The 18110-nt window shown below is 44.0% G+C and overlaps 2 protein-coding genes across 12 annotated transcripts in view; one reads left to right on the top strand and one right to left on the bottom strand.

The window, feature by feature from the left end:
- Nucleotides 1–6133, bottom strand: part of LOC115945608 (disks large homolog 1-like) — a 61568-nt gene extending 55435 nt beyond the window's left edge. Inside the window, exons 1-3 of one of the 7 annotated variants that reach the window (XR_004550572.1) lie at nt 5931–6120; nt 4623–5356; nt 4272–4479 (exon numbers count right to left, since the gene is read on the bottom strand). Coding sequence is in view for 4 of the 7 variants with exons in the window: in XM_034072957.1 (XP_033928848.1) it covers nt 4272–4290 (19 nt within the window). In the remaining 3 variants the exon portion in view is untranslated. Of the gene's footprint in view, nt 1–471; nt 953–4271; nt 5357–5930 lie in introns of those variants that run through there. The other 6 variants (XR_004550571.1, XR_004550570.1, XM_034072957.1 and 3 more) reach the window with 6 other exon arrangements.
- Nucleotides 6134–6175: 42 nt separating this feature from the next.
- LOC101881071 (transmembrane protein 126A) lies at nt 6176–13615 on the top strand. Of its 5 annotated transcripts, none has more exons than XM_034072934.1 (6): nt 6176–6221; nt 6603–6745; nt 8261–8385; nt 11682–11875; nt 12658–12772; nt 13349–13615. In XM_034072934.1, the coding sequence occupies exons 3-6, from the start codon at nt 8270–8272 to the stop codon at nt 13557–13559; spliced, it is 636 nt and encodes a 211-aa protein (XP_033928825.1). In that variant the 5' UTR covers nt 6176–6221; nt 6603–6745; nt 8261–8269; the 3' UTR covers nt 13560–13615. The 5 variants fall into 5 exon arrangements, with proteins under 5 accessions (XP_033928825.1, XP_033928813.1, XP_033928811.1 ...); XM_034072922.1 differs by having other exon boundaries at nt 6210–6272; XM_034072920.1 differs by lacking the exon at nt 6176–6221 and adding an exon at nt 6305–6367.
- The last annotated feature ends 4495 nt before the right edge of the window (nt 13616–18110 follow it).

Below are 18110 nucleotides of genomic sequence, written 5' to 3'. Positions count from 1 at the left end.
ATTAATAGGAGTTAGCTTTATCTGGTGAACTTTGCTTTAGAACCTCCTGCTGAGCTGTTTTTAGACCCCTTCCTTTCAACACACCAGCCACATAAAGTTAGCATTACCACTACAAAATCTAGCATTTCACAAAGCCTGCTAGTAAGATACTTCTAACTGGCACTGAAGCAGTGCACAGGGGATCAGGTTGAGGCTTTTGAATTCTTGACATTGATGTGCTTAACAAAACATGTTCTTGAAAGCATTTCTTTATACAAGAAATCTGGAGAGCGACTTTCTACAAAGGCATGCAGGGACAGGACAAGGGGGAACAGCTCTAAACTGACAGAGGGGGGATTTAGATTAGATTTCAGATACTAGGAAGAATTTCTTTACTATGTGGGTGCTGAGGCGCTGGCACAGGGTGCACAGAGAAGCTGTGGCTGCCCCATCCCTGGCAGTGTTCAAGGCCAGGTATTGGACACAGGGGTTTGGAGCAACCTGCTCTAGTGGAAGGTGTCCCTGCCCATGGCAGGGGTTGGAACTGGATGAGCTTTAAGGTCCCTTCCAACACAGACCATTCTGTGATTCTCTGATAAGAGGTATGACAAAAATGTTATTCCATGGAAAACATAACCAGCATGCCTCTATATAAACTGGCTACAAGGTGGGTGAGTTTAGATGGTATTAGCAGCCCACACATTTCATCTGGGTAAAGATACAATTCCTCTCACTCTCAGAGATGGAAAACGGGATGAGGGCAATATAAACCACAACATTCAAGTGGCTCTGACTGCCTAGACACAGCCAGATGTGTAGGGACAATGACAGGGTTAGTCTAGAAGCACATGTGCAGCCAGGCATCTGTATGCTGGGGTTCCTGCCATCTCCGTGTGAATCACAAGCAGGGCTCCAAAACTGGAATCTGGTCTCAATCACAGAGGAGGATGCATTTAATCAGTTCTTTCCATCACTGTGAAAGACATGAATGAATTACAGTAACATTTTATGCTCTTAACTGTTCTGCAGATGAATCCAAAAGATATGCAATTACAGATCTAAATATAGTCCCCAAGAGTTAACAGAAATCAACTCAGCTAAGTAACTCAGGGAGGGAGAGAGAGAAAACATCTAAAAGCACACAAAAACCTGACTTCACTTAGTAACCTGACTTCACTTCTTCTTTATGGCAGTACTATTTCACTTCGAAGCAAAGCTTTCCCCCAGAAGTTCCATACGTTTTTTATGAAGAGCTGTGGTCATACATATCCTGGTTTGTTTGTGAAAGTTAAGAATTAAGTGAAAAGAATGGATTTATTTACTTCCCAATTCTTCTACTTCTCAATAATGAATTTATTTACTTGTTCATCCTATATCATCTCTCAATGGCACTGACCAACAAGTAATTTTGTAACTAACATCAAACAGCTGGTTTGATTTAGAATTTTAAGTGTACTTAAGTGAAAGATGAGCAACCAAAAGGCAAAGAGAAAACGCATTTGTTTAACGACACAGCAACTTTGCAATAACCCATACACTTGTCTCACCCTTTAACTGAAGGGAGCACATTCAGTGCCTGAAGGCTACTCCAGTCTCCCTTTCCAGCCTCTCCTCCTGGGGGGAGTTTGCTGGGAATGTGAAGGATTATTTCCCACCAGAATAAAGTGAGAAAACAAAATCCTTTCACTTGTAGTACATCAGGCAAAGGCAGTCACACACTGACACAAACATGAGCAGAACCAGGAGCAAGCTTTTTTTCCCACAGCTGTAAGAAAACAATACTTCCTCTAAATTATATGAGTTTTACTTAGTAAAGGATGTTTTCCTAACTAAACAGACCTTGGCTTTTAAAAGTAAGATGGTATTGTATCGAGCAGCAAAGTGCAAATCAGGTCAAAAGCTATGTGAAATGTGAAGACTAGTACTGGATGCAAGAGGTTTTTCAAAGGCAAATTCATAAAGTCCATACACTGTTCTTTAGAAAGACTCAGAACTGGTCAATGCCAAAGAAAGAAATAACAACTTCCAGTGACAAGTATCAGGGTATTTCAAAACTTGGGTTCATTTTACAGGTTTCTCTGCCTCATTCCCGATTTTAGGAGAATATTTTGATCAAAGCCAAAATAGTGACACATAAAGAAGTGCTGAAAGGCAGAGGGATAATCCTGTCCTTGATGCTGCTATTGAAATACATACTTCTGCCCAGCCTGGAAGAGAGCATCTCACTGGGATTTCTACAGATGGCATGGGTGAGAAAGACAACAGGAATGAACTCCCAAGTACATAAGACCAGAAAAGAAAAAGAAATCAACAGCAATGTGAAACTAGTTAAGACACAAAGTGCTGTTAAAAGCATAATGCAAATAAATGGGGAAAAGAAAAGGGGGGGGGGGGGGGTTGGCAGGCAGAAAAATCTCCTTAATCTCCCTAATATTCAAAAAAGTAGCAGGGATTACTTGCAACAATAGCAGGTTTTTTAAATGGTAGCATGTTTCAAGTTGCCAGAATGCTTTTAATTACATTTAGAAAGTTAAAGTCTATTGCATGAACTAGGCAAATTTAGTCATTCATTACAATGATAAAGTTGCTGACTCACTAACATTTTAATCCTGCAATTTGCATGTTTAAATACATTTTAACAATATCCTTTTAATACTCAAATGCTTTCACACTGGCAACCTCAGTACACTGGCTGATGTGGCAGCTTAAAGTATTTCAATGAGGATATTTGGGTCTCTTGAACTTATGTTTTAAAGCTGTCCAAATACATATCCTCATAAAACAGCCGAAGAAATTAAAGCCTTGGTGTACCTTAAGATTGACCCAGACTGTCTCAAAACAAATAGCATTTTTAAGGCCACAAGGGACCACTTGTGATTCCCATTTCTTGTGATTCCCATTTAACTGCCTGCACAAAGCAGCCCAGATTTCACCCTAAAAATCCAGCAGCAAGTAGAAGCTGCATTACAGCTGAACATCCAGCACAGAAACATCCTTAAATCACCCAACTCACAAGTAAGACTTAAAAGCTGGAAAGACAGTCTTAATCTTCCTTGTGTGAAAAGGCATAGTGCACAAGCCTCACCAGCACATCAGGATGACACATTTACAGCACAGCAGGATAAATTATTAAGGGATGGTGCTGCTTCATACAAGTTCCAATCTTTACTACATATAATTGTAATTACAGGAATGACAGAGTCATTAAAACATTTCAGTTTTGAATATTCGTTTCTATGCTGTCATCTGTTAAAATACAATCACTAAATCCCATTTTTTGTCGTCCGTATAAAAATAATTCTAGCAATCTGCATGGTCTTTATCATTATTTACATAATAAATGTTAACTCATATTTAATAAAGGTTATTCCTACAAGGAAAAGAATCCATCGTCACAGTGACTATATCCCCATTCCTGTTGTGTAACATTCACTTTTTGCTCCTTCCCCCTCGTTTTGGTATCATCAGATCCAGGGACATCTGGGTGGATGAGCCAAACAGAAAAGGTTCACGTGCCATTTACTTTACAAGCACATTCTCAAATGTTAAATCAAAGCCATAATTACAAGGAACCAGAAATAACCTCAGGTCTACAAGTGCTTTCAGAGTAAGAATTTGCCCTCATATATCCCCAATTCTTGTCTGAACACTGGAAACAACATTTTCCAAAGCTGCTCCTATACTTGCAGTAACCATAAACTTCAGGAGAGAAGGAGTAAAATGTAAGGCTGGTCTTTACTCCTAAATGCTGCCATACTACAGTCACAAAGGTATTGCCTTGATGCTGTATTAAGGCATGGAAAACAAAGTTAGTTCAACTCACATTTAAAACCCCACATTCAAATCACCTTCAAAACTCAACTCTCACGACTTTTATTTAAAATGAGCCCTGAAATTCTGTCATTTATTTATGCTGCTTCTCATGGCTGATGTTTACTCACCAAACATGTAAAGAATAGACAACAGACTGAACCTATGATATTGAAATTCATCAGTGTTTGTAAGAGAGGCTTCTCACAAAATCAACTGCCCAGCTTTCCTCCTGGTGTCTGTTCAACATCTCTGACGGCTGATCTTTACAAAATCACTATTTGAGGCCACATGTGACACCACAAGTCTTAAAACACAGCATAAAATACTTTGTAAAATTAGTAAGTGCACAGTTTTCTCCCATTTTCAGCGCAAAAGAAAAACCATTTCAATCCCCCATTAAAACACTTTTAATTAATTAATAGAAATGCACAATTAACACAATGAAGAGGCAATATGAGATATGAAGCTTCATAGCCCACCTTTCTTCTTGACTGGCATTCTTCTTCCTACTTCTGAATCTGGTTGCAAGTACTTTATTACAGGTATTACCGATGCACTACTGGAACCCTTTGCGAGGTCAGGAGCTGCCTATCTATTGCAAGCCACTTGTGCAGTTCAGTTAGGGAATGCAGCTTCAATCTTCACTTCTATCCAAACTTGCTGTTTTCTGGAACTGGACTTCCAATGCTTCCCATAAACGAGGGGGGGAAAAAAAGGGGGGGAGGAAAAAAGAAGCTTTTTGATTTTTTTTAAGTGGTGTTTTCAATTTCTTTAAAATATATTTGAATTTATAAAAATACAAGTGAAACTGTTCCTTGGCAATACAAAACCTTATTAGAACTCCTCTTCTGGCAGCAAAGTTTGAAAATTAAAAGGTTTCCTGTAATACAATTAAGGCACAGTCCATCTCTAGGCAGCTGTCTCAATCCTCCACCTGTACATGCTCAAAACCATTATCTGCAGGACAAAAACGCCCAAAGAATCCAAATAAGGCGGAAGACAAAACCAATCCGAAGGGACTCTTTTAACTTCTTTCACTTCTTGAATGAATTTTGCTAGCTATGCATTAGGTGACTACAGAGCAGACTGAAAAGGTCCCTTTTTTCCTCACCAAACAGCCTTCAAACATCACCCTCTTACCCAACAGAAGTCACTGGGCAGTCACTTTCATTTTTATTATCTGCAAGCCACCCAGCCTTATGGTCTTTAATGTCCCTCTGATCCTCCCATGTATTAAAAGAGAGGATTGAAAAAAACGAGGAAAGCAATCCCTTGACCTGGAATTATTAAAGTGACAGTGCTGCTCACTGGGCACTTAGGCAAAGCAGATTGCTTTTACACCGGAGTCAGTCCCTTCATGCCATTTCTTCCCTTGCACAGCAGCCACCTCGTGAGGAGAGGAAGAAGAAGAGTTAGGAGAAAAGCTTCACAAAAAAGTTCATTTTCAGAGATAATGATGTGTTAAAGGAAATGAAAAGCAAGCCATGAGCGCAGTCCAGTTCCCCACTCAGAAGCGCAGCTGGTTGGCTTCAGTACGAGCCTCTTTCTCTCTCTGCCCTTTTTTCTGGAAAGAAACAAAAAGAGACACACAAACGGGATAGATTTTCCTCATCTAGCTCGTTAAGCACGAAAAAGGTGGACAAGCTCCAAACGCTTCCCGTCCCCGCCTGAGGAGCTGCGATGCACATGACGGGGCTCTGCTTGGCATCGTCTTCTTTAGGAGATGGGGACTGGGTTTGTGAAGGGGGCGGCTCTGGTTTGCTCTTTATCATTCACAACTGGGCTCTGATCCGTACCAGTGGGGACTCTCCCTCCCCCCTTCGCTTTCTCCCGGTCCAAAAGGGGCCTGTCTGAAGCGGGACAATGCTGGTTCGGTCGCTGGGATGCAGATGAACCAGAGGAGCCGGGCCAGGTTGAAAGGACAATTGGACAAGCAGGAAGGAGCCGAGGGGATGAGATGGAAGTGAAGCGAAGCGAGACGCAAAGGGGAAGAGAAGGATTTAAATGGGGACGGGACGGGGAGCACGAAGGAGCTGGTGGAGAGGGAAGAAGGGAACGGGGCTGAGGGGAACGGGGCTGAGAGGAAGGGGCCGCAGGCAGCGCGGGGCCGGGGCCCGGGGAGGGGGTCAGCGGGTTACCCCGAGGACTCGGCCTCCCCCCATCCAAGGCTCCTCGCTCCGGTACGGGGAGGCCCCACGTCCCGGCCGCCGCTGCACGGTCCCCTCTCAGCCGCTGCCCCATGGAGGAGCCGCCGCCATCCGCCGCCCCTAGCAACGAGCGCCGGGCCGGGCCTGACCCCCTCCAGCCGGCTTGCGGCCAATTGGAACCCGCCATGCTGGGCAGGCGGGGAACATCCAATCAAAGGTGTGTTCTGAAGCGCTGGGTCATGTGAGTGGGTAAGATGGCGGCGCCCATGAGGAGAGTGTGAGGTGGGCGGAGACATGTTGTAGGTGCTGAGGCCTTGCGACCGGACCGGCTCGGTAAGAACGGGAAGGGGAAAGGAAGGGGAGGAGAGGGGACGGGAAGAGGAGAGCTGCTGGTGGGACTGTGTCTGATGGGGACAGCTCAAGGTCGGGTAGGTAGGAGCCTGGTTAATGGCCGTTTGCAACGGTCGCTAACGACAGCTAACGGTGGGGTTTAAAGCCTGGGGGTGAGCAGCGGCCTTGCGGTGTAACCGGGGTTTGGGGACCTCCAGCTGCCTTAATGGGGTGTGAAGGGGACAGGGAGGGTCGTAGGTTCACTGTGGGTAGTTACAGCAGCCTGGCAATGGTGGGGGTTTACCTGAAGGACACGTTTGGACCCTCCACTAGACACGGCGGAAAGGAGAGGCCTCAAGACGGGTACTTCCTCTGCTCCAGCAGCCCACCAAGTCCATATCGAAGCGAGCACCGTCTTGCAGACTGGCCTCAGGACACTGCCTTCAAGTCATAAAGGAAGCTAAAGGTCTGGTGAAGTAAGTCTGGGAGAAAGCATCTGAATCGCTAAATGCTAGGTTTAATGAGGAGCTGTTGTGGTGGGTTCACTTCAGCTGGCTGCCAGGTGCCCGCCGGGCTGCTCTCCCTCCATCAACAGGCTAAGGGGAGAAAATAAGGTTAAAAGCTCATGGATCGAGATAAGGACAGGGAGATCACTCAGCAATTACCATTGCAGACAAAATGGATTCAGCTCGGGGAAGTTAATTATTACCAATTATATAAGAGTGGGGCAATGAGAAGTACAACTAAATCTTAAAGCATCTTCCCTCCCCTTCCCTCCCTTCTTTCCGGGTTCAACTTTACTTCCTACCTAATTCTCTACCTCTTCCCCCTGGGAAGTGCAGGGAAATTGGGTTTGTGATCAGTTCATCACATGTTGTTTCTGCTGCTCCTTCCTCAGAGGAAGACTCCTCATGCTCTTCCCATGCTCCAGTGTAGGGTCCATCCCACAGGACATAGTTTTCCATGAACTGCTCCAACCTGAGTCCTTCTCAGGGCTGCAGGTGGAGATCAGCTCCACCATGGACCTCCATGGGCTGCAGGGGAATCTCTGCCCAGTGCCAGCAGCACCTCCTGCCTCCGTCTGCACTGACCTTGGTGTCTGCAGGGCTGCTGCTTTCACATTCCCACTTCTGTTTAATGACTGCTGTTGTGCAGCAGGGCTTTTCCCATCTTAACCATGTTCTCCCAGAGGTGCTACCACCACCATTGGTGAGCTCAGCCTTGGCCAGAGGTGTGTCCATCTTGGGTCTGGCTGCATTGGCTCTGTTGGACATGGGGAAAGCTTCTGGCAGCTTCTCACAGAAGCTACCCTGTAGACCCCTTACTACCAAAACCTCACCACCAAACGCAATACAACTGTATGGTGTCTGACTTGGTATATGTCTCTGGCAAAATGAGAGGGGGAAAAAAAGGTCTTATTTGTGGAATATAAAATCAGAAGATGGCTTCATGATTTCTTTAAATCTTTACAAAAAGTATAGATTTGTATTCTTTTTTTTATATGGTTCTATTTGGCAGTTAAGTCAATTTAAACCTGGGGTATTGCCAAAGCCATTGTCCAGTCAGTGTCCTCCCTTGTGCTGCAGGTGTTGGGGATTGTAGTGCAAAAGGTGATCCAGCTGGAAATAAGTACACTGCCTGTTGTTTCTCTGGGCAGTTTTCATTCTGTATTTCTCCATCCAAGCTGCTGTCTGGCCCCAGGGCTGGAGGTGCCCAGGCAAGAGTGTCTGGAGGGTGAGATAACAAGCACTGAAGTTGGCTTGGAGCAATTGTCAAAGCACAGCTGCAACATCATTGAAGCAAACTGTTTGGGTTCCTGCAGTTATAAACATCACAGATTTCTGTGGCTGGGTTGTGCCCTTCCTGTCCGAAAACTGCCATGAAAAAATGCATTTTTGTGGTTGCATAGTAGCAATAGAGTCTAAATGTTTATTGGCTACATACTGGGGCTGTGTAACTTTGATTCCATTGGTTTATTCTTTATGATCCAGGACTTCAAGATGACAGGAAAAGAGTTTCTTGAACTAGATACTCCACAGCCTAGACTATATTTGGAAAGATTTCAGCGGATGGAACTCATACAAAAGATATTCAATGAGCTTCCTAAAGCAGATCAGTAAGTGCTGGTAAAATAAATCAAACATTTCAAGTCTTTTGGAGGCTTTTCTTTTCCCTTACTCTTGAATTGCAAATCTGCCTTGCAGTTACAAAAATATGTGATGGTGAAGATGCTTGTTATGCCCAGAGCAGCAAACTTGGTTTGTGGTTTCTAAATACAGTCACGTCACTGTTACCTCTGGTGCTGCTCAGCTGGTTTCTGGCACGTGCTCCTCAATGCTTAAGTATCTGGGATGGCTGATCCTGAGCAGGCTCTGAGCATTCACACAGTGCTGTGCTCGAGCTAATACATAAGGCAGGTCCTGTTGTGATTCTGCAGGAGTCATCTTGGCTCCAGCAGGGCTGGCCTGGGGCCAGAGCTGAGGGAGCATCAACCTGCCAGTGTGTGGTTTCATTCTGTGCTGCTCCCTGTTCCAGGAAGGTGAGATTGAGGTGTCCAGGTGGTTGTGATGGATGGGTCAGCTGGAGTTGTGTGGGCTCACCAGCAGGGCTCTGTGCAGCACAAAACTCGCTGACTCCCCTCAGGGCCTCACAAACCACCTCTCTATGCTTTGTGGTACTGCACTTCACCTAGCTGAAGCTGAGCTGTTTCTGTAAGGAGCTGTTTGCATGTATGTATCATCTTGGATGAATTCTGTATGAATAAGAGTAATCAGAAGCTTCTTTTATTTATTTCTTTTCTAATAGGACTAAATTGCTGGCTAAGCAATGTGCTGGTAGTAACACAGGGCCTCCCCACACAGGTGAGAGAGAAAACTGCCAAGGCTTTATCCCTCCTGTCACAGGCAGTGGTGCAGCTTTGTGGAGGTTCTGCTACCTTTGCATTCACCTTACAGCACTTCTTCCCCAGAAGAGCTGGGGAGACAAGGGGGAGGCAGGTACCATAGTGATGGTGTGGTAACATCTTGTTAGAACCTGTGGTATCATAGAATCATGGAATGCCAGGTTGGAAGGGACCTCAAGGATCATTTGGTCCAACCTTTCTTGGCAAAGTATGGCCTAGACTGGATGTCCCAGCACCCTGTCCAGCTAAATCTTAATAGTGTCCAATGCTGGGAATCCACCACTTCCTGGGGAGATTACTCCAATGGCTGATTATTCCCATTAGAGAAGACGTTCCTCTTCTGTCCAGCTGGAATCTCCTCAGGAGTAACTTGTGTCCATAACCCCCTCATCTTTTCACAGAATGTTGGAAGGAACCTTAAAGCTCATTCAATTTGAAACCCTTGCCACAGGCAGGGATACCTTCCGTAGAGCAGATTGCTCCAAGCCCCATCCAGTCTGGCCATGAGGCTCCTTGTCAAAAGGGAGTCTCCATTCTCTTTGTAGCCTGGGCCTTGGAATGAAATCACTGCCAGGGACATGTGCCTTTACTTGAACTGCCCTGGTGGAACTTAAGTTTGTGTATCCAAATGGGAGGTTACTGATGGCTGGAAGAGAAGAGGGAGCATGCTGCAGTTAGATCAAGAGATTGCCTGCCTGCCAAAGCTCTTGGTTTTAGCACTAGGGAGCTACTATTGCAAACAAACCCCAGTTCTCCCATCCTCCCTTTCCTTCCTTTGGTGCAGTGTAGCAGATTCTGCTGGTCCTGGGCACATTAGTTTGCTCTATTTTGGCTTCTTAAACACGCTGCTAAATTTTAATCTCACTCCTCCACATTTATGTCTACGCATGGATGCATTTCCCTGCCTGGGATTGGAAACATACCAACAGAATGCAATGACTGGGCTGTAGACACCATACCCTCGGGCCATTCTGTGTATGACCCCAGTACTGGGAGACCTGTCATTTGAAAAGCAGAGTTCTTTTTTAAACAAACAAAAAAACACACACAAAACCCATATATCCTAAATAAGAGCAGGAGTGATACCTGACCAGTAACATTCTTGTGTCGTATCATGTCCAAACTGAATTGTTAGTAGCTCATTTCCATGTTTGAATGAAAGTATTTTCCTATTCAAAATGGGACTAGTTGGTGTCATTGCTGGCCGGTGGTACTAATCTTTTAGGTTTTACATGATTAGCACCTACTTCTTTCTGTGAGTAGAACTCTGTGGTCATTGCTTGATATTACTCTACATGTGACAATGTAGAAGAATTTCAAGTGAGTGGGTTTTTAAAAATCAGGGATTTTAATTACAAGCTGGTTCAGAGATTGTCACATTTGATAATTTAGCAAATTTGTATGACATTTGGCCTCATGAATTGTGTGACTGGGTAAGCATTTTGTTTTCTTTGGGGGTTTACTGCTAAATCCAATTTATGGAACATCTTTAAAACACACTTTAACATAATATGGGCACAACCTTCCAGTTCCTTGCTTTGCCTGGCAGTGCTTCACATTCCAGGTATTTCAGACTTGTGCAAACCTAAAGCAAAGAGTTATTTCCACTAATAACCGACTGTACCAGGTATAATCTAAAGATAACACACTGCTTCCTTCTGCAAGTCAAATGAAATCAATCACAAACTGCTCATCAGGCTTGTGAAGCAGGCACGTGTTCCCATTCCCTTGCTCCTGCTGTGCTGGAATGTACTCAAATGGGAACTGTTTGTCAAGACATTAAATGCTGACTGCATCTGAGCAGACTTTGTTCTGTTCTGCTTTCACCTTATTAGAGGTAGCAACAGGAATGGCTGCTCTAAACTGTGTGTTAAAAACATAATAGATAACAGAACCTGGTCCCTCTGTTACTGAGGGAAAAGAGAAACTCCAGGTCTGTAAATCAGGCCTTTGGACTGCCTTTAACTGGTGTAACCTCCTGACAAGGTAGGACCTTCAATTCAGGATCACTACCAGAAGCTGTTGAGATCATCACTGCAAGATCTCAGTGGCCGTAGTGGTCCACTGATCTGTTCTCTAAGCTCTTCTGTTCATACTAAATCTCTACCTGTGGGCAAGCAGGCTGGAAACAAGGCTTATAAAAGATATGTATCTATTTTTCTAATTTTCAGAGCAAATTCTCCTTATATTTCAGTGCTCATGAAGCATGCTCGTTGGGAGAGCAAATTTCATGATGCTATAAGAAATTAGCTATAAGAAATAAGAAAACCTATAGAAAAAGCTTCTCAGCCTTTCTGTCACTTCATTCTGGAGGTGTGTGTAAACCCAGGCATGTAGTGAAAGATGCACTACTGGGTGCTTTTGAAAGTAGCTACTCTGCAGTTTGCACCAGGGAGAGATTTATGTCTCTTACCTCAGCTTGTAGAATACTCAGAGGTGAATTGTGGCACTGAGTAAACCAAACCTCTTTACAATTCTTAATTGCTGAAGCAGCTTTCCTTCTTTCACAGGAATCTTTGCAATCATGGATCATACTTCCTAGCAGCAAACGCAAGCTTATGTGGCTTGGCAGGAAATAACTTCTTCAGGAAGATCCTACATATCCGAAGAGCTGCCATTATAACTGCAGTGCCAATGGCCGTGCTGCCATTTATTTCAACAGCAGCAGTTTATGAAGCTTTTGTGCGTCAGCCTTTATTTTCAGGTAAAAACCTCATTATTATTCCTTGTTTTCAAAAGGGCTTTGCTTTCTGTATACAATATAACACCACAGGAGCTCCTTCTCTCTGCAGAGCAGTGGTCTTGAGCTGTTGTGGTCCTGAAATGCCTCCGTTTGTAAAGCAGGGTTTGAAAAACAGGTTATCTAATGCATTGGGCAGCAATGAGCTCTTCAAGTTGAGTGGAAAAGGACATACATATGTTTATTTATGTATGTTTATTAAATTCTGATACACATCACTTACCTTTGCTTTTTTGCTAAAGGTGGTGTAAAAGGGACTACAACAAAAGCAGTGCAGTTCTTCCCATCTGGACGATTTCATTTGAAGGTCAACTTTAGAGTGATAAATTCTTCATGGGTTGGAATGAAAGTGATATTTTTTCAGAAGGAAGAGTCCTTTCAAAGTATCTTATGTACCTGTACAGCTTGGCTGCTCCTGTCTAGCACCTGTTTCCATAGTGTTGCATGCAGCATATAGGTTGATGCAGGTTTAGATTGCATATTAGGCAAAAGCTCTTCTCTGTGAGGGTGCTGAGGCCCTGACACAGGGTGCCCAGAGATGTTGTGGCTGCCCCATCCCTGGCAGTGTTCAAGGCCAGGCTGGACACAGGGGCTTGGAGCAACCTGCTCTAGTGGAAGGTGTCCCTGCCTGTGGCATTGGGTTGGAACTAAATGAGTTTTAAGGTCCCTTCCAACCCAAACCTTTCTGTGATCCTATGTGGTGGAGCCATGTGGATGTTGACAGTGAAACACTGCTTGTTGTGCAGGTGAGCTGAACTGTGAAGTCTGTGCTGTGGTCAGAGGAGGATTGGTCGGAGCTGTTGTGGGTGGACTCTACCCTATTTTCCTGGCTATCCCCTTGAATGGAAGCCTTGCAGCCAGGTATGTCATTAACCTGCAATTAGTGAAATGTGTCTTTTGGTCAGATCTTTGGTTCAGTTTAAAATCTATGGATGTTTAGACTGTGCACACCTCTCTTCCTGTAGGATTTTAGTACACAGGAAGAGATTTACATTAAGGTCATCTGATTACAAAGTAAAGTTCATTAAGAGCTCTCCAAGCCTCCCAAGTGAAACAAGATCTGCAGACTGATAGACTGCCAAGCACTCGTGTTTAGCTGGAACCTTACAAGTGACTCATGATGTGCCTGGGAAACTGTGGCTGCCATCCTGCTGAGCATCTCTGGATGGCCACGAGGCTTCACAGATCCTGGGCAAAGCCCAGCTCCTTCCTGCAGGAGTAACTCCAGATTGGGTCAGAGCATAGCAAGGGGATGGTGAGATGCCAGCTTGTAGTCAGGGTGTTTTATAGCCTGTATCCAGAGAGCTCAGTACCACCAGGTGAATTTAACATAGGAGAGAATTAATATCTGCCTCTAGAGTTTTAATGTTAAGTCTTGACATTTTGGATGGAAAAAAGATGAAAATGGGGTTTTCCCCCCTGTTTTTTGCTGTTTAGGTATTCTTCATCGCCCTTGCCAGGGAAGGAAAATCTGTTACGCTTCTGGCTCAGCATTGCTCAGCCTGTCTTTAGAAAGATGAGCTGGGGTGTACTTGTACAGGTTCTGACTGGGTTGTATCTTGCCACTAAACATCATGGAATATATGTCAAAATACTGCAGCAGATGAACTCTAGCAGGGATCCTGAAGAGTTACAAGGATGGAGTTAAGCAGCTTTTCAGTTGCCTTGGATAAGTAATCATAATAAACAAAGCAAGAAGTTGTTGATTCCTGTCTTTTTTAATAGAAAACCAAATGTAAGACTCAGCCCTCACATTCTTAGTTGGGAACTTAAATGCAAGTTAAGTTTTTCATTATGTCCAGCTTAGACTGTATATCTGAGTAACTGCTTTATGAAGATGTGTGGTTTTCTTTGGAAATGGGGGGAAAAAGTATTTATGTTGCCTGCCTGGTGTTTGGCTTTAAGGTGCTGCTGCATCTTTTAGCAGCTGTATAAATGAGTGTTATTGCAAAAGGTGTTTTCTTCATAATGCAAACCACAGTCATTAAAAAAGAAAAGGAGGGGGGTCAAGGCAAGGTCCTTCTGAAGGGGGACTTTATACAAGGGCCTGTAATGATAGGACAAGGGGGAATGGATTTAACCTGGCAGAGGCAGATTTAGGTTAGACATTGGGCAGAAGTTCTCTGCTATGAGGGTGCTGAGGCGCTGGCACAGGGTGCACAGAGAAGCTGTGGCTGCCCCATCCCTGGCAGTGCTCAAGGCCAGGTTGGACACAGGGGCTTGGAGCAACCTGCTCTAGTGGAAGGTGTCCCTGCCCATGGCAGGGGTTGGAACTGGATGAGCTTTAAGGTCCCTTCCAACCCAAACCAGTCTATGGTTCCTCAAAATCTGAGTATTTTTCTCCCTCAGCTTTATTCCACTCTGCTAGCACAGACTTTCCCTCACATGATCACCCAACCAAGGTGATACAGGTCACATTGTAGAGAACTGTTGCCACAGCACTCAGGCGTGATATGCTCATGTTGAGCTCTCAGCATCTCTATCAAGCAACCAGAAAGCCTGATCAGAACATGCTTTGACCTTGTAACCAGTTTGCCTTGGAATTAGCCTTTTCCCAAAGCATGGAATTATGTTGAGATTGCTTCAGAGAGCTGGTACTGTCTCTGCAAAACTACTTCTCATGTTAAGATGCAAGTGGTTCAGAGTAACCATGTGCTGTTTCTCTATAATCAGGAGTAGCAGCCTGATTTGTACAGGGAAGCAGCAAAGGCACACAGCCTCCACCATGCCTGTGATCTGAAGTTAGTTTAGCTTTCCCTAGTTCACAATCTCACTGTATTGTACAGTGTTCCAATACTGGTCTGCATCTAAGGATCTGTCTGGGCCTTACCTCTAACCCGTGTTAGAGATCCTCACAGAGTGAGTGGTTTACGAGGCCATGAATTACTGTATCTCCCGAAGTCATCAGCCAACAGAACCACTTACCTGTGATAGTAAAAACATAAAATCAAGCTTTTACTCTGCAGTACTACCTTTAAGAATGGAAATGAATGGCTTGGTGGTTACTGTGAGTGTTTGACAACATGTAGTTAAGCCACTGCAAACAGATCCTGGTGCTTTTTAAAGCATGAGGTTCAAAACCATCTTCAGTTTGATGTGCCACTTTCATTTTGATATCAATTAAAGTGATAGTTATTCTCTGTAATCAAAATGCATGTTCTGGTATTTAATGGTCTGACATGGACAAACCATATTTTTTAGATATTCGTTTCTTAGGGTGAAAGGTGAAGAAACAAATAATAATCCAATTTCTTAATGTTTTTAGGAAGTTGCAAAGCCTGATAACTGTTTTCAGTGTAACTGATGAATTGTAGATTCACATCAATGACACATCACAATGACATTCACAATAGACACATCAATGTGTCGTGAAGGTAGACACATTGTAGATATGTATTCTAAGTGTTGGCATTGGTGATGTCAGGGATGAGCTATGTACTCCTTAGTGTTGTGTTTAGGGAAGGAAGCAGTTGCAGTTATAGCCTGTGCTTCTCATTAAACTGGAGGTTCTCAAAAGTAAGATTGCAACTGTTTCAAAATCCAGAAGGACACCCAGGTGCCATCAGTCAGTTCTGTTGTGTGCATCCATGCATGAGTGTCCTCATGGAAACACTTGCTACCCACTTCATAGGCAGCGTACAGCATATATACAACATACATACAGCTCTCCAGAGTCAAAGGACCAGCTTTTACCCGTTTTTTGCCTCCTACTCTTAAAAACGCCTTGCAAACACCCCCTCCTGTTTGAAATCAGTTACAACAGGTTTACCTTGTATGGTTTTGTTGCATGGTTATATCCCTTTCAGTAGAAACAATCCCTAATAGGGCTACATGTGACAGCAATAGCTTCTATGGTGTTCTTAGGAGAGCAACCTCTAGGGATGGAGTTTTCACTACTTGCCATCTGAACTACAGCCAGAAGCACACTCACAGAGAGGAATCAACAGAACAGCAGAAACACTAAAAAAGTGCCAGTTTTATCTTATCTATGGACCATTTTTTGTGCTGAATCTCAATGTTATGATCTGTTGCCCCATGGCTGACTCCCTCCTCTCCCTGCTCCTGTTCCTGGCATCCTGCTAATGACTGAGGCAATTATTTCTCCAGATCCACACATCACACTTAAAGTGGGTGAAAAACGGTAGAATCAGCTACTGGCAATGTGCAGTTTCACACAGGACGTTCTTCGACCACAAAGCCCATTTGAGCAGCTCCCACACCAAATGCATCCTCCAGACATTTACAGCCCAACAAAAAATACAATCCCACTGACATCAATTTTAGCAGAAAACCTCTTTAAATATAAACTCCAGAGAACTTCATTTTTAAGAATCACTACATTTACAAAAAAGTTAGATATTAGGCAGAAGCTCTTCCCTGGGAGGGTGCTGAGGCGCTGGCACAGGGTGCCCAGGGAAGCTGTGGCTGCCCCATCCCTGGCAGTGTTCAAGGCCAGATTGGACATAGGAGCTTTGAGCAACCTGCTCTAGTGGAAGGTGTCCTTGCCCATGGCAGTGGGTTGGAACTGGATGAGCTTTCAGGTCCCTTCTGAATGAGTTCATTCTATGATTACAATTTTGACAAGAGTGTTCCTGAGTTTGGGTAATCCAGGTTGAGAGAGAGGTGAGGCACAATAGATAAAAAAACCAACCAGTTTATCATTATAGGAAAAGATATGGAGAAAGATCTGGCATAGAGTGAAAGAAAGAGTGATGGATATTTTTGGTGTTTATCTTACCAACCCCAAAGACCATGTGAAGATGATCAGGAAACCAATTCCAAGAGACATCCTCACAGTGCAAGGTGGCAGGCTCAACCTTCGTGGGCACTCAGGCAGAGGCAGCATTGGCCTGGGTGGTGAGGTTCTGCCTCCTCTCACTGCATGAGGCTTGAGCCTTTTTCCTAGCAAAAATGTACACTTATTCCAACACAGGGGGCCAGCCTACATTGGGAGGAGTAGCCAGCTATACAAAAAGGGTCTCTGAGGATCAGGACTTTTAGGGGGGATTTCAGGAAGGAGCCACCATGGATCATTATCTCATGTGTCTTGCAACTGGTATGAGACTCCCTTTGGCTAATAGCGATGTTAACTCCCCTGTTTTCAAGGTTATGTTCCCACAACCCGTGCCAAACAGTACTGTTCTATTTTTGTGTGTTTCACTATGGACCATTATCTCTTGTCACTGACACACAAGAGGCATGAGAAACTCAAGACTCAGGAAGTACCAAGTGATGCCAAGTGCTGGAATGTGGTTCCCTGTGTTTCCTTTGACACCGTCTCTCCAGGCAGGCAGAGACTGCAGGAACACGGTTTGTTGTTAACTCCCAGATGCTGCTAAGCTCTTCGGAGGAAAGAGAGAGAAGTTAATTAAGTTAATTTAGATTGCTACTATAAGTCACAGCTCTGGAATCAAACTGTAGAGGACTAACACAGAACTGAGCAAGGAATTGTTTCCTATTTAAATACTAAACAGTCTTCAAGCAACCGTGGTGTGGAGGAACACCAGAAGAGGACAGTAGCTAAACAGTGGTGGCACTTGAAGCTATGATACATACAGTTTAACACACACACAAATTTCAACCTCAACAAGGTAATTTCTACAACTGGAAGCCAAAAGGCAGAGCACATTGCAATGCTTTTGTGTTTTTAAGCAAGGTTTTTTGTGAATTTTTCCTTTTTATCAAGCTGCAGACCACTGTCACTAGAACAGTGAACACAAAACATAGCACTACCTGGGGGTCCCAAAACCAACAGGCTGTTTTAAACCATGCTCTACAAAGTGTTGAAGATCAGAAGAAATCAAAGAGCACAGCACATGCCTCCCTCTGGAGCTTGAAGTTCTGTCCTCCTAGCACCCTCAGACCTTTTGCTACACTTTAGTGCTCAGCATAGAAATAATCTGATGAAGGATTCTGGTTTAACAACATATTATTAACCAGCCATCAAACTTCTGAACCTAAAAATGGAGCAGAGGAGGAAGATGCAATAGACCACAGTAGCTTTTATGTAACTGTTCTAGTCCTCCATGGTTTATTGATCAAACATACCCACATTAATAAATTATGAAGAAAGAAAAACAACTGTACTACACAAGGAGCGGTGATTCCATAAAACACAGCTCTTCAGTTCAAGGAATAACACACCTTTGTTTCATCCTTACCACAACATTAATTTGACAGACAGATGAGTAAGAACTGT

This window comes from Melopsittacus undulatus, chromosome 2, assembly GCF_012275295.1.
Source record: "Melopsittacus undulatus isolate bMelUnd1 chromosome 2, bMelUnd1.mat.Z, whole genome shotgun sequence".
In the NCBI taxonomy this organism is placed as follows: domain Eukaryota; kingdom Metazoa; phylum Chordata; class Aves; order Psittaciformes; family Psittaculidae; genus Melopsittacus; species Melopsittacus undulatus.
The sequence above is the reverse complement of the archived record's forward strand: the minus strand, read 5'-3'. Positions and strand labels throughout refer to the sequence as shown.